Consider the following 14,107-nt stretch of genomic DNA (forward strand, 5'->3'; position numbering starts at 1 on the left):
CTTTCGGGTCTCTAGGGCTGAATTCACCGTTCCTTCCCACTGTGGAGGCCACCGTACCCCACCCCAGTCGGTCTACCTGGGTTGCTTCTCCAATGTTTTGTGTCTGGCCCCCTGGGCTTTTGCGTCCCTGTCCCTACAGTGCAACCCAGGGGTTGGAAGGCAGTGGCAAGGGTGTTATATGTATTACAGAAGACAGTGAATTTCACGCATCACAGCTACAAACCCACAGTGGTCTACTTCAAGCAGTACAAAGGCGGCGTCTGTCCGGATCGGGGGATGCCTCAACCAAAGCCAGGGCGGCATCCCGAATGCCCTGCAGGGCTACGTTAAGGTGCGCGACCCACAGCCACATTCCAGTTTTCAAGAAAGGGTTAGCTGTTCACCGCTCCTCTTTTAACTTCCAGGTTTTGGGGGGTTTTGTTGTTGTTGTTGTTGTTGTTGTTGTTGTTGTGCCTGAAGAATTACCATGTTCTCCATGAAGTATTTTTTAAAATGTGAAGTACTTTAGGATTGAGATGGTCAAGAGAATAAAAGCTTATTATCTTTGTTTTGGTGACATTCCCCATTCTAGTAACTAGGGAGTAACAGTTTTTCCGAAGGAAGCAGTTGTTTCCAATCAGGAAGCTCTGAACAGATGCAACAGCAATGCAATTTCAACAACCTGCTCAACCTTTTTAATATTTCATCACAAAATCAAGAAATGTACATGTAATTCTTTACACTTATATCACAGAGTCAAGTGTAAATTTCTTACAGGCATAAATCCTGAAAATGCAAAAAGGAATATTCAGCATAAATACAATGAAAAGAAACTTAGGATTAGGTTGATACCACCATTTGGACCACAGTAATTTACACAGAAGAAAATGTACATTCATTTTAGATTTTCCAGAGTTCATTTGGTTTGGCCTGTTTCCATACTGAGGATAGGTACTGAGAGCTGCTATTTGAAGAAAGTAACTTGACCCCTGTGGTAACGTCTGTGTGTAGGAACGTATCTACTTTAGCACAAGCAGCACCTGAAGTGGTTTACTCCAATCCCTTCCTGTCCTCTTTTAACTTGAACCAAACCAAACCAAATAAATCCTAAAATGAGGTCAACTACAAACAATATAGTTAGAAATATTAACCCTGCTAAACAGAAACAACATTGCAGCTTAAGAAAATCCAAACACCTTTTCTTCATATTCAAAACCATTAAATTAAACCACCCAAACAGAACAAATAATTCACATTCTTACTGAGTTAAATCAAGGTTGATTTCAGGGACCTTTAAAGATTTGTATATTTTTCCCTCGGAGTGTGCAGAATTGGAAAATTTAGTCCACTTAAATCATATTGAGATGAAAATAAAAATTAACAAGTTACAAAATGACAGTAAAGTACTCCCATGTCAGACATGATTACATTTCAAAACTGGATACTGATGAAAAAACCCAGAAAAGTCATTCAAGTCTGAATAGAAAAAAAATACTTAATATGTAGAGGCATATAAGATTTTTCTAATGTATTTACAACCAGTTTCATGTACAATTTTTTACCTGATTTATGTATTACGTTTTGCCTTTTTTCCCTAAAAGTGAAAAAAATTAACGCCACACTTTCCCTATATAAAATAGTAACCAATTATTTAAAAATCCATACAAATGATATTTTTATTGTTTCTTTTTTAATTTCTCATCAATGTCTTTTTCCTACTGCATTTTTAAATTCTGCAAACAAATTACCGTATCATGACTCTTGTTAGAAAACAATGTTGAATCACAGATTTGATCTCACTGAGTGCAGTCCAAGTCTATGTGTGCTGGGACATACCATTCACCAAACTTCTTAGCTGTTTCACGACTGTCTCTATCAACTTCTGTTTGTCTCGATCATTCTTCCTGAACTGAGCAAATATATTGTTCTTTTTGCTAGTATCCTTCATCCTAGGAATATATATGAATGAAGAGGCTTGGTAAAGAGAAATTAAATGCTATGCTATCACAAGTAAAATATCTTGGCATGCTCTGAATTATCACACTAATCCTTATGCTTGAAAAATATACTTCAAAGAAAATAGGTACTAATAAAAGTTCAGAGCAACTACACAAAAATTAGCAGCTTTATTTTACATTCTATATGAAGTGGGGTTTTTGCATTAGTATGTAAATCTAAAGTATGTTAAGTTTTCTAATATTGTTGTTCCACCAATGTATGCTAAAATACATACCCTCTGTTGACTCTGCAAATCACATTCATAGCAAGACAAGGTGAAAGAAAAATTAACATTAGAAAATTTAAAGCAGGGTTTTTTGTTGTTTTTTTTGGGGGGGGGTGGGTCTCAGCAGTGTTTCATGGCATGGTAAAATAAGTTTACATTTATTTTAAACAGTTTCTTTTGTCCTTTGAAATCAAATATATCACAGATATTTTGAAGTATAGGAAAATAATATACATTTTTAATTCAAAAATAGAAAATTTAGCAGTGATACGTAAAATGAAATATCATTAAGTGAAAAGAAAATCTGCCATATAATGAAAGGGAAAAGTAACACCTAAACTTTTATTATTTTTAACTGGACGAGATGCACCAAAATTTTGTTTCACATCAACATAAACAGCAATCCCATAAAACAACACCAACATTACAATCAGCAAAGAAAGAGGCTTATGTTTTGGTTATTAAAATGGACTGAGCTTTTAAGCTCCACTTAGACATTTCTCTTTTGTTGAAAATCTCTAGTTGTTCAATCATCGCTAAATCACCAAATGCTATAATGTTATGCAAAAAAGTCTTCAGAATATACTCACTTCTCCAAAAGAGTCAGAGCTGTGTTTGGATTCACCCGAAGGTACTTAGAAGCTGGCTGTCCGTAATCAGCTAGATAAGTAGACCAATCCCAAACCATAAACAGGTCAAGGAGCTGAGAAAGATAGGGAAAATGTTAAACTTTTGACTATTTACCCATAGCTAATACATGCAGTATAGGCCACTCTTGATCCACTTTAATATGACCTGCTTCTTAGATTGAACAGAATAAGGAATTCATTTTTAAAATTTCATCACTAATTATACTTTATAACCAAAACAGCACATGTATCTTTATACTTTCGAAATAGCTAAAATTGTCAGGGGTTGCTTTTCTAATACAATACCTGACTGCATTCTCAAACAATTATAAAATAATGAAAACACTATTAATAGAATTATAGTAACACTTGTACCTGATGTATAGAGATCTCATCTTTACACAATATGCAGCCCATACTCCAATTTAATTAATAAGGGCTGGTGCTATTACCTGTTTGAAAAATTTCAAGGAACTTAAATTGAACCTTTTTTCTTAGAGGTTAAGTATGTTTACCTTTCAAAGAAGCCGTTTGTACCTAGACTTTTCCCAAAGTAATTTAAACCAAAAGCTCAGATAATCTCAATTAAGTGCATTAAACAACCTCTGCTGGATCCCCCCTGGTGATAGATCCTCAGCAGTATTATGAAATGAGGGCTTCAGGACTCAGCCTGTTAACTCTAGGCAATCATTCTGTATAAACAAACAACAACAAAAAGAAGCCCTCTTGTATTCCGTAGTGTTTTAAAATTGACTATTTGCTCTATAATCTCTAGTTAGAATTGTTGTCAAATATGGAAGTAATCTTTTAAAAGCAATACCGTGCCTAAACCAAAGCACCAAACTCCTTATCCAACTTTAAAACCCTAATCTCCTTTAAGCCATTTAAAACCAACTTCCTATCCCCATTTGAATTGTTTCAGAAAGCTAAATACTTTACTTACTACCTTCCTTCAGTTTTTATATTATTCTTTCTTCTTTTTTTTTCCTTTTCTTTTCTTTCTTCTTGTTTTAATTCACATTATAAGTAAGGGGTGTACTGGTTTTGCTTTCAACTGAAGGAAGCATTTGTATTTACTCCTAGGATATGTGAGCCAACCCAGGGACTCTGGGAGGGATAAAACTTCTGGGGGTAATTAAAACCTAAAAAGAGGTTACAAAAAACTACTTCTTTAGGAAGGTAATGGACTTGTCTGACTCTTTTCCCTTCCAATATACAACTTAGTAGAGATGTTCCCATCAAAGGGTGAAAATTCCATAATGAAAACAGTAACTACTAATATTAAAAGCCACTCTATTTTCTTTTGGACAATATTCTAGGCTGTATCAAAAGTTAAGATATTGGTACAGAAGCTAAACTGAAACAAAGCTCAAAGAATATACTGCCTGAAAAAGAAAAGTTAAAGTTTAAATTTATTTATTTAAACTTCTGTGTAATTCTTGACTGTTACTTAGCAACAAGCAACTTTCACACACACTGACCATGAAAATGAATTTTGGCATAATATCTCCAGAATGTGATTTTATAATACATGTTTAAGAACCCTATAAAACAGCCATTCCCTTTGACTCAGTAATCCTAGTTCTAGGACTCAAACCTCAGGAAACAATAATAAAGGTAGAGAATAATGATCTTAACCTCAAAAATGCTGTGTTATCAAAAAACGATTAGTTTGAGGGGGAAAATAAAACCTGAAAGCAGCCCAAATCTCAGTACTGAGAGAATGGTTAAGTGGTGAGGTATATCTATCTGTAAGATGAATATTATGTAGTTATTAGAATCGATATTTACACAAAATTTTAAGTATCTTGGTAAGATGCTTGTGATAAACGTCCCTACTAAAATTACATAAACACCCATCAAAAAAGAATGGAAAAAAATTTTCGAGAATGTTAAGAATGTAACATTGTTATTTGTGTGGTGGGGTTATGGGTAACTGTTACTGAATTCTTCATTTACCTAATATTCCACAATGGCCAAGTATTAACTCTAGAGATAAAGATAAGGTTTATATATTTATATATTAAAATAAATTTCAATAATAAATGCTCCTCACACAGTTGTTAACAAAAGCCTCATTTTGAAGGATTCTTCTTTTAGGTGTAAGTGTGTGTTTGCACAAGTATGCATGGGCATGCGCACAGTCAGCAGAAAGTAACCACTTAATACGCTGGCTGTAATCTCCCTTTCTTTCCAAAAGGCATTAGCAACATGACCTTTGGGATGTGGAAGAGGAAGAGGCCTTAAAATAAGTCTCTTTTTCCTCTTGGGCTGATCTACCCTCAGGTGGGAAAGGAGGAGTCCATTTAATGAATTTAAAACCTACACCAACTCCAACAGTGAATACAGAACTGGTTCCTCTGCCAAACAGCACAAAACAGACGCCTAGATAAAGAAATATTATGCTTATAATTTTCACATGTGGTCAGATACTCATATGCAAATCTCTTATCACTAGAAATTACAGGAACCATAAAATTTAACCTACCTGCCTACATGCAGACAAGTCTAATCTACATGCTTTTAAATTTACACTAATATTTTATAGACATATACATTGTGCATTATTAACTTGTAGATATCTAGGGCTGCACATTCATGGTTAAGGAACTCATTGCCAATGTAGAAAAAAAGCCAACAATCTAGGTAAGATTCATTTATTCCTTCAACAAACTTTGACTGCCCACCTATAGCGTGCTGGCTACTGTGCCAGGCCAGAGATATAGTACTGAATGAGACAATAATCCTATGCTTCAAGAATTTACATTTTAGGGGCGCCTGGGTGGCTCAGTTGGTTGGATGACTGCCTTCGGCTCAGGTCATGATCCTGGAGTCCCGGGATCGAGTCCCACATCGGGCTCCCAGCTCCATGGGGAGTCTGCTTCTCCCTCTGACCTTCTCCTGGCTCATGTTCTCTCTCTCAAATAAATAAATAAAATATTAAAAAAAAAAAAAAGAATTTACATTTTAAGCGGGGAAAGTGGGGAAGCGACAGTTAACATGGAAACAAGTAATGTTTTTTTTTTTTTAAATATTTTATTTATTTATTTGACAGAGAGAGATCACAAGCAGGCAGGCAGGCAGAGAGAGAGAGGAGGAAGCAGGCTCCCTGCTGAGCAGAGAGCCCCGATGCGGGGCTTGATCCCAGGACCCTGAGATCATGACCTGAGCTGAAGGCAGAGGCTTAACCCACTGAGCCACCCAGGCGCCCCGGAAACAAGTAATGTTTTGATGTTGACCTGAAGAAAGTATAAAGGAAAAAAAAACTATTCACACAACCCTAGAACTCTAAACTACAGTAATACATGAGGATGCTACGATAAATTTGTTTTTTAAATTCAAGTTTTTTTCAGATTCAAGTTTTAATTTAAGTTCCAGTTAGTTAACATACAGGGAAGATAACAATCAATTTATTTTATTTATTTTTAAAGATTTTATTTATTTATTTGAGAGAGAGAGACCACAAGCAGGAAGGAGGAGCAGAGGGAAAGACAAGCAAGCTCCCTGCTGAGCAGGGAGCCTGATGGGGCTCAATCCCAGGACCCTGAGATCATGACCTGAGTGGAAGGCAGACACTTAACTGACTGAGCCACCCGGGCATCCTGCTACAATCAATTTAATATTAAGACAGAAGCTACGGGCGCTCTGTGGCTCAGTGGGCTAAAGCCTCTGCCTTCGGTTCAGGTCATGATCCCAGCGTCCTGGGATGGAGCCCTGCATCAGGCTCTCTGCTCAGCAGGGAGCCTGCTTCCTGCTCTCTCCCTGCCTACTTGTGATCTCTGTCTGTCAAATAAATAAATAAAATCTTAAAAAAAAAAAAAAAAGACAGAAGTTGCTGATTTCTATAGGAGCCACTGACTGCTTGCCCATTATTCTCAGCCCACGAACCCAGTGGCTGTAAACGCGAAAACCATTTCTGTTGTCTGTGCCCCAAAGGATGCATGGATACAGGTGCGGAGGAAATAATGGTCCAGGAAGCATACTGCTCTCCTATTCTGATTTCTCATTTCCATGTGTGTACAATTTTTCAAATGCATAATACTGCATTTGGTAAGTAAATAGAAACAAACTTCATAAAGCTAGGCAGGCAAACGCATAAAGTGTGTCCAACAGAGTGTAATCACTCAGTAGACATTCAAGAAATAACTTACTGATTGATGAAAACCACCCCAAGTTTACCAGGGGCTTTTCCCTAGGCTCTTCAGAGTATTAAAAAATGAGCACTCGGGGCGCCTGGGTGGCCCAGGCCTCAAGCCTCTGCCTTCCGCTCAGGTCATGATCCCAGGGTCCTAGGATCGAACCCCACATTGGGCTCTTTGCTCAGCAGGAAGCCTGCTTCCCCCTCTCTCTCAGCCTGCCTCTCTGCCTACTTGTGATCTCTGTCAAATAAATAAATAAAATCTTAAAAAAAAAAAAGAAAAAAAAGAAAAAGATAAAAGAAAAAGAGCACCCTACAGACTTCTTTTGGCTTGAGCTCACAGCTCTCTGAAAAAGGCCAATGTGGCCTGTGGGCAAACTAGGGAAAGTGAATGTAGTCAACTGACTTCCTCTCAGGCTCCTTCTCTGGGGCACTGATAAAGAAAATAGATTCCATCATGATAAAGATTTGCATCTAATGTTAGTAAGAATTAAATGATCTTTAACATTTCTGAATGGTCTATCAGTGTCCCTCATCCGTAATTATTATAAGGTCCTGTTCTACTTTTTAATTTTTATTTATTTTTAAAATTTTATTTATTTATTTGAGAGAGAGACAGTTGAGAGAGTGCATGAGCCCGGAGGTGGTCAGAGGGAGAAGCAAATTCCCCGTGGAGCTGGGAGCCCAATGTGGGACTTGATTCCAGGACTCTGGGATCATGACCTGAGCCGAAGGCAGTCCTCCAACCAACTGAGCCACCCAGGTGCCCCTTCGTTCCACTTTTTTATTTTTATTTTTTATTTTTTTATTTTTTAAAGATTTTATTTATTTATTTTACAGGCAGAGATCACAAGTAGGCAGAGAGGCAGGCAGAGAGAGAGAGAGAGGAGGAAGCAGGCTCACTGCTGAGCAGAGAGCCCAATGCGGGGCTCCATCCCAGGACCCTGGGATCATGACCTGAGCCCAAGGCAGAGGCTTTAACCCACTGAGCCACCCAGGCGCCCCTCGTTCCAGTTTTTTAAATTAAAGTATTATCGCCATACAATATCCTATGGGTTTTCTTTTTTAAGATTTTATTTATTTATTTGACAGAAATCACAAGTAGATGGAGAGGAAGGCAGAGAGAGAGAGAGGGAGGCAGGCTCCCTGCTGAGCAGAGAGCCCAATGCGGGGCTCGATCCCAGGACCCCGAGACCACGACCCGAGCCAAAGGCAGCGGCTTAACCCACTGAGCAACCCAGGTGCCCCCCCCCCCCACTTTTTAAAAAAATATTTTATTTATTTATTTGACAGAGACAGTGAGAGAGGGAACATAAGCAGGGGGAGCCAGAGAGGGAGAAGCAGGCTTCCTGCCTAGCAGAAAGCCTGATGTGGAGCTTGATCCCAGGGCCCTGGGATCATGACCTGAGCTGAATGCAGACTGAGCCACCCAGGCACCCCTCAAACTGAAAAGCTTTTGCAAAGCAAAGGACACCATCAACAAAACAAAAAGGCAACCTACCTAATGGGTGAAGATACTTGCAAATCATAGATTTGATAAAGGATTAATATCCAGAATATATGAAAAACTTACACAATTGAATATCAGACACCCCCTAAACAATCTAGTTAAAAAATGGGCAAAAAGCCCCCTTCTACACGATCACGCTGAGGTAGTACCCGCGCCTGGAATCGGGTCGCAACCCCAGCCGCGCCTGCCGCCTGCCACTGCCTCTGGACCATGGACCCCCGCAAAGTGAGCGAGCTTCGGGCTTTCGTGAAAATGTGTAAGCAGGATCCGAGCATTCTGCACACCGAGGAAATGCGTTTCCTGCGGGAGTGGGTGGAGAGCATGGGGGGTAAAATACCACCTGCCACTCATAAAACTAAATCAGAAGACAGTATCAAGGAAGAAAAACCAGATAGTAAGAAGGCGGAGGAAAACATAAAGACAGATGAACCATCAAGTGAGGAGAGTGATCTAGAAATTGACAATGAAGGTGTGATTGAACCAGATACCGATGCCCCTCAAGAAATGGGAGATGAAAATGCAGAGATAACCGAGGAAATGATGGATCAGGCAAATGATAAAAAAGTGGCTGCCATTGATGCCCTAAATGATGGTGAACTACAGAAAGCCATTGACTTGTTCACAGATGCCATCAAACTAAATCCTCGCTTGGCCATTCTGTATGCCAAGAGAGCCAGTGTCTTCATCAAATTACAGAAGCCAAATGCTGCCATTCGAGACTGTGACAGAGCTATTGAAATAAATCCTGATTCAGCTCAGCCTTATAAGTGGCGCGGGAAAGCACATAGACTTCTGGGCCATTGGGAAGAAGCAGCACATGATCTTGCCCTTGCTTGCAAACTGGATTATGATGAAGATGCTAGTGCGATGCTGAAAGAAGTTCAACCGAGGGCCCAGAAAATTGCTGAACATCGGAGAAAATACGAGCGAAAACGTGAAGAGCGAGAGATCAAAGAAAGAATAGAAAGGGTTAAGAAGGCTCGGGAAGAACACGAGAGAGCCCAGAGGGAGGAAGAAGCCAGACGACAATCAGGAGCTCAGTATGGCTCTTTCCCAGGTGGCTTTCCTGGGGGAATGCCGGGTAATTTTCCTGGAGGAATGCCTGGAATGGCAGGGGGGATGCCTGGAATGGCAGGAATGCCTGGGCTCAATGAAATTCTTAGTGATCCGGAAGTTCTTGCAGCCATGCAGGATCCAGAAGTTATGGTGGCCTTCCAGGATGTGGCCCAGAACCCAGCGAATATGTCAAAATATCAGAGCAACCCAAAGGTTATGAATCTCATCAGTAAATTGTCAGCCAAATTTGGAGGTCAAGCATAATGCCCTTCTGACAAATAAAGCCCTTGCTGAAGGAAAAGCAACTTCGATCACCTAATGGATGTCGCAATAATACAAACCAGTGTACCTCCGACCTTCTCATGAAGAAAGCTGGGGTGCTGTGAAGAGAATCCCTACCCCTCTGCTCCCCATGCAACTGAAACATTCTACAATGGTTTGCCATTAGGGTATTCATTCAGATAATGTTTTCCTACTAGGAACTACAAACTTTAAACACTTTTTAAACCTTAAAAATATTTAAAAACATATTAAAAGGGTGTGTTAGTCCCTACATTCTTCTTTACTAATCATTTCAGTTTTTTTCCTTTGGACTAATTGGGCAAGGAAGATATTTGAGTGTGGAAGATTCATTGCTCAGTTATAACGAGTGAAATAAAGGTTTATTAGTAGGAGGCAAATAATACATTAAAATAGATGAAGTTTGAGTTGGAGATACGGTTTCTGAGGCATTTTGACTTGTCTTTTTAAATGCTTTATTTTTTAAACACAATTTATTTTGATAGAACCATTGGGACCACCAGTATTGCAGTCGGACCTGGGTAGGGACCAGAAGTGCTTGGCAGGGCAGCAACAACCTTACTCCTTTTATATAGTGTGCACCCTTGTGCAGATGCATTTAAATCTTACACTGTGGTGAAGGGATGATTTTTATAATGCTGCAGTAGACTTGGATTACTTAGCTGTGTTCTTGTCTGATATAGAAAATAAATGTTTTGCATTATTTCCACATAGGGGAAATAAGGGAATACCTTTTTTTTTTTTTTTTTTTTTTTTTAAATATTTCTGTGTTTAGAGTGACCTTTCCTGGTCAGAAAATACCCATCTCTTTGTGTGCTTTCTGCTTATTTTCATGTCCCCCCTTCTCCCCTCCCAGTACTCTTTGGGCTAAAGATAGTCCTTTTTCACTGGCGTCATCACTATTATCATCATTCACAGCATAATTGTGCAAGTATATGTAATGCTGGGTTTACTATGTAATACATATAGTGATTATGTAAGGTAATACCCATAAAAAAAAAAAATGGGCAAAAGACTTGAATAGACATTCTTCCAAAGAAGATACATAGGCAGCCAACAGGCACATGAAAAAATGCTAAACTTCACTAATTGTCAGGAAAACGCAAATCAGAATTACAATAAGATATCACCTCACACCTATGAGAATGGCTGTTCTCAAAAAGACAAAGAAATAAAAAGTCTTGGCAAGGATGTGGAGAAAAGGAAACCTTGTGCGCTGCTTGTAGGAATGTAAATTGGTACAGCCACCATGGACAGCAGTGTGGAGGTTCCTCAAAAAATTCAAAAGCTTTCCTCAAAAAAAAAAGCTTTTCAGTTTGATGTAATCCCATTTTTTCACATTTTAAACTACAGTTCTTTTGCGGTAGGGGGGATTATCAACAGAAGCTTTATTTCTTATTGCTTGAAGGATAACTGAAGGGTAGATGGAGCGAGGGAGTGAAGGATGGAGGGACGGCGGGAGAAGGAATCCTGCGAGGAGAAGGGGCTGCACTGGAGAAGATGAGAAGCGCTTATGGGGTAAAGGGGCAACTGGAAGATAGGAGATGCTGAATGGAGGAGTAAGGAAACTGACAGGGGGCATAAAATTCAGAAACAGCCACGGGCGCAGAGTGGTGGTAGTGAGTTAAAGTACAGTTCTACTGAAGTAAAAGATGTAACGCAAAACTAGGACATTATTCTTGGGTCCTACATAACCTTATGCCAGGCCACAGTGATGCAATGAGCCCATTATATAGGCTGCTACCCATGCCTGCTTTGACCAAAAAGCATGATTCCTGATCTTTGGAATAGCTGAAAAAGAACATGCCTATTCTGGAGCCAGAGTGTGATAGAAAGGGAGGAGGAAACTGGAGTAGTGCCAGAAAAAAACTCACCTTCACTTGCACACAGTTATAGCCTTGGGGTCTATCTCTCACATTTAGTCAGGTTTCACAGGATGCACTATATCTTTACTATTAAAACCCAAGTTATGGAAAACCTCACTTCTCTTCCTTGAGCTTTGCTCCCTTTCAGATGGCAGTACACAAATAATACATTTGCTATTAATTACACAAAATCTCTCTCAGTCTTGTAAATAAAGAGTAAGACACAGTCTCAACAGGTGAACTTATTAACATATATACCTGATATTCAAAGATGTAGATCTCAAACAAGAACAAAAAAAAAAAAGTTCCCTAGATTATTCAAAAGCAATTTTACAATTACTTATTAAAGGATAAAGTCAGGCATATTATAATGAAAATTGGTATTAAGGTCTATAAAAGAGTTTGTTCCAATAGTCAAGTAAAATAATTCTACCTTAAATCCTTTTGGGAAGTAAGCAAAGTATGGATCATACAAAAATGAAGAGCAAAATAAGAAGCCTCAGTTCTATCTCATCACGATTTATAAGATTATCTAAAATTAGTATCCTAACTTCTTTTTTCACCAAGGATTCAAAAATACCTTTTATAATTAATCTGATAACATAAAGTAGACTTATGCCAATATCTGTAAGTGAGTTGTAAGTTTCACTTCCTCAGCATTCCGTGTGTGTGTGTGTGTGTGTGTCCAGCAAACAAAAAGATTTAGCTTAAGGAAAGATATGGTTGCATGGGTGGTCCCATTTATATGCTCAAAATAGTTGAATCGCTTCAGAATCACTGAAGAATTCGTTTGTGTCTACGCATCTGGCTTGCTGACAGTTTCTCATCCTAAGTCTCACTCCTAGTCTCCACCCAAGAAACTTTGGGGTCTCGGACCTGTTGAGATCACTTTGTGCAATTGACACAATGAATCTAGGCTGACTTAAAACCACTCTATGGAACTCTTGAAGTGACTTTTTGCCTTTGTAAAAGTGAACCCAGAGTGCCAGGTCATTTTTTCCTTGAATCTGGTTTAGCTTTCTTTGTTTTGAGTCTTTTGGGTTTTGCTTTTGAAGCACCTCAGGGGCAGTGACCCAAGACAGAAGATAAATAAAGCTAAGCCAACCTCAAGAGAAAAGCAATTGGGGATACCAGGTTTGCTTTTGTAAATGTGAACAGTGACCTGGGGGCTCAGGGTCAACCTTAGTCCCCCAAATTCCCTTTTCCAAACACCAAATCCACCTGGGACTTCAGAGTTCCTTTGCAGATTCCAAAAGTAAAGCAGATCATTTTTCCTCTCCCTCCAAAACACAAAGCCTATGAAAGGGTTCCTAGAGGGCATCAGAGATTTAAACAGCAACGAAAATCCTAAACCATAATACAGTTTTAACGAAGAAATATGAGCAATTAGGCACTAGAGATTCAAGAAAAATGGGTCTTACTAAATTAGTCCGAATGGGAGAAAATACAAGTCCTTTTCCTAGTAGATGTTGAAATCAAATGACGAGCTCGGTATGATTTTTAAAGCTCTTGGCTTTACTACCTTTCCAACTATCTCAAAACACCACATATGAAAAACTCCACATGAAGCACAGAAGAGAAGTTTAAGTAGCAGCCAGAAAGGGCCTAGCCAAAAACTGTAAAGAAACAGTACTATGCCTCCACTCACCTCACTTTTTGCCCTCGGGTGTTAATTGCCCTCAAGCTGCCTCAAGCTCTCTGATACAACTGACCCCTAACCCACGCCTACCCTCTTCAAATGTCCCATTTGCCACACCTGTTTTCAGCCAGCCTTTCCACTCCCACCTACGCAGAACCAGGAGCAAACTCTGGGTAGAGCACTCTCTAGAGACTGTTTAAAGGCATCGATCTCTTTAGGTCACTTCACTAGGGTGAACTGCACACAGCAGAAGTAGAATGTTCTCAAGGTATTTTTGATGGTAAGCTATATAGTACTTCTAGATTAGATAAGTTCAGAATTTGGAAAAAGAGGCAAAAATTGGAATTTACAGGGGGCGCCTGTTTGGCTCAGTGGGTTGAAGCCTCTGCCTTCAGCTCAGGTCATGATCCCAGGGTCCTGGGATCGAGCCCCGCATCAGGCTCTCTGCTCAGCAGAGAGCCTGCTTCCCCCCTCTCTCTGCCTGCCTCTGTGCCTACTTGTGATCTCTGTCTGTCAAATAAATAAATAAAATCTTTTTAAAAAATGGAATTTACATAATCAGATTTATACACACTCACATTTGCTTTATCTTTAATTTTTGGTCACTATTGTGGCTAAAATGGCATACAAATACATACATACATATGATTTATGGGGTTAATTTCTTTATTAAAATTAATTTTACCAAGTAATACATGGTTAACAATCATATAGAGCCTATCATAAAAACCAACAGTCCCCTGCCCCACCCTTCCCATTCTTTGAAG

At 39.2% G+C, this 14,107-nt stretch overlaps 2 protein-coding genes across 9 annotated transcripts in view; one reads left to right on the forward strand and one right to left on the reverse strand.

The window, feature by feature from the left end:
* Positions 1–646: 646 nt before the first annotated feature.
* The window catches only part of EXOC6 (exocyst complex component 6), a 364,257-nt gene continuing 350,796 nt past the window's right edge, over positions 647–14,107 (reverse strand). For 7 of the 8 annotated variants that reach the window (XM_059169437.1, XM_059169440.1, XM_059169439.1 and 4 more), the window contains 2 exons: positions 2,794–2,906; positions 647–1,928 (listed from right to left, as the gene is read on the reverse strand). In XM_059169437.1, coding sequence (XP_059025420.1) covers positions 1,796–1,928; positions 2,794–2,906 — 246 coding nt within the window. In that variant the 3' untranslated portion in view covers positions 647–1,795. Of the gene's footprint in view, positions 1,929–2,793; positions 2,907–14,107 lie in introns of those variants that run through there. The other variant, XM_059169442.1, reaches the window with a different exon arrangement.
* On the forward strand, positions 8,616–10,091 carry LOC131828647 (hsc70-interacting protein-like). Its single transcript, XM_059169446.1, has one exon. It carries the CDS (start codon positions 8,691–8,693, stop codon positions 9,798–9,800), a length of 1,110 nt encoding a protein of 369 aa, XP_059025429.1. The 5' UTR covers positions 8,616–8,690; the 3' UTR covers positions 9,801–10,091.

The sequence above is a fragment of the Mustela lutreola genome, chromosome 4, assembly GCF_030435805.1.
Source record: "Mustela lutreola isolate mMusLut2 chromosome 4, mMusLut2.pri, whole genome shotgun sequence".
Lineage (NCBI taxonomy): Eukaryota > Metazoa > Chordata > Mammalia > Carnivora > Mustelidae > Mustela > Mustela lutreola.

Coding starts and splice junctions, on each gene's coding strand:
- LOC131828647 (XM_059169446.1), top strand. CDS start 8,691: ATGGACCCCCGCAAAGTGAGCGAGCTTCGGGCTTTCGTGAAAATGTGT.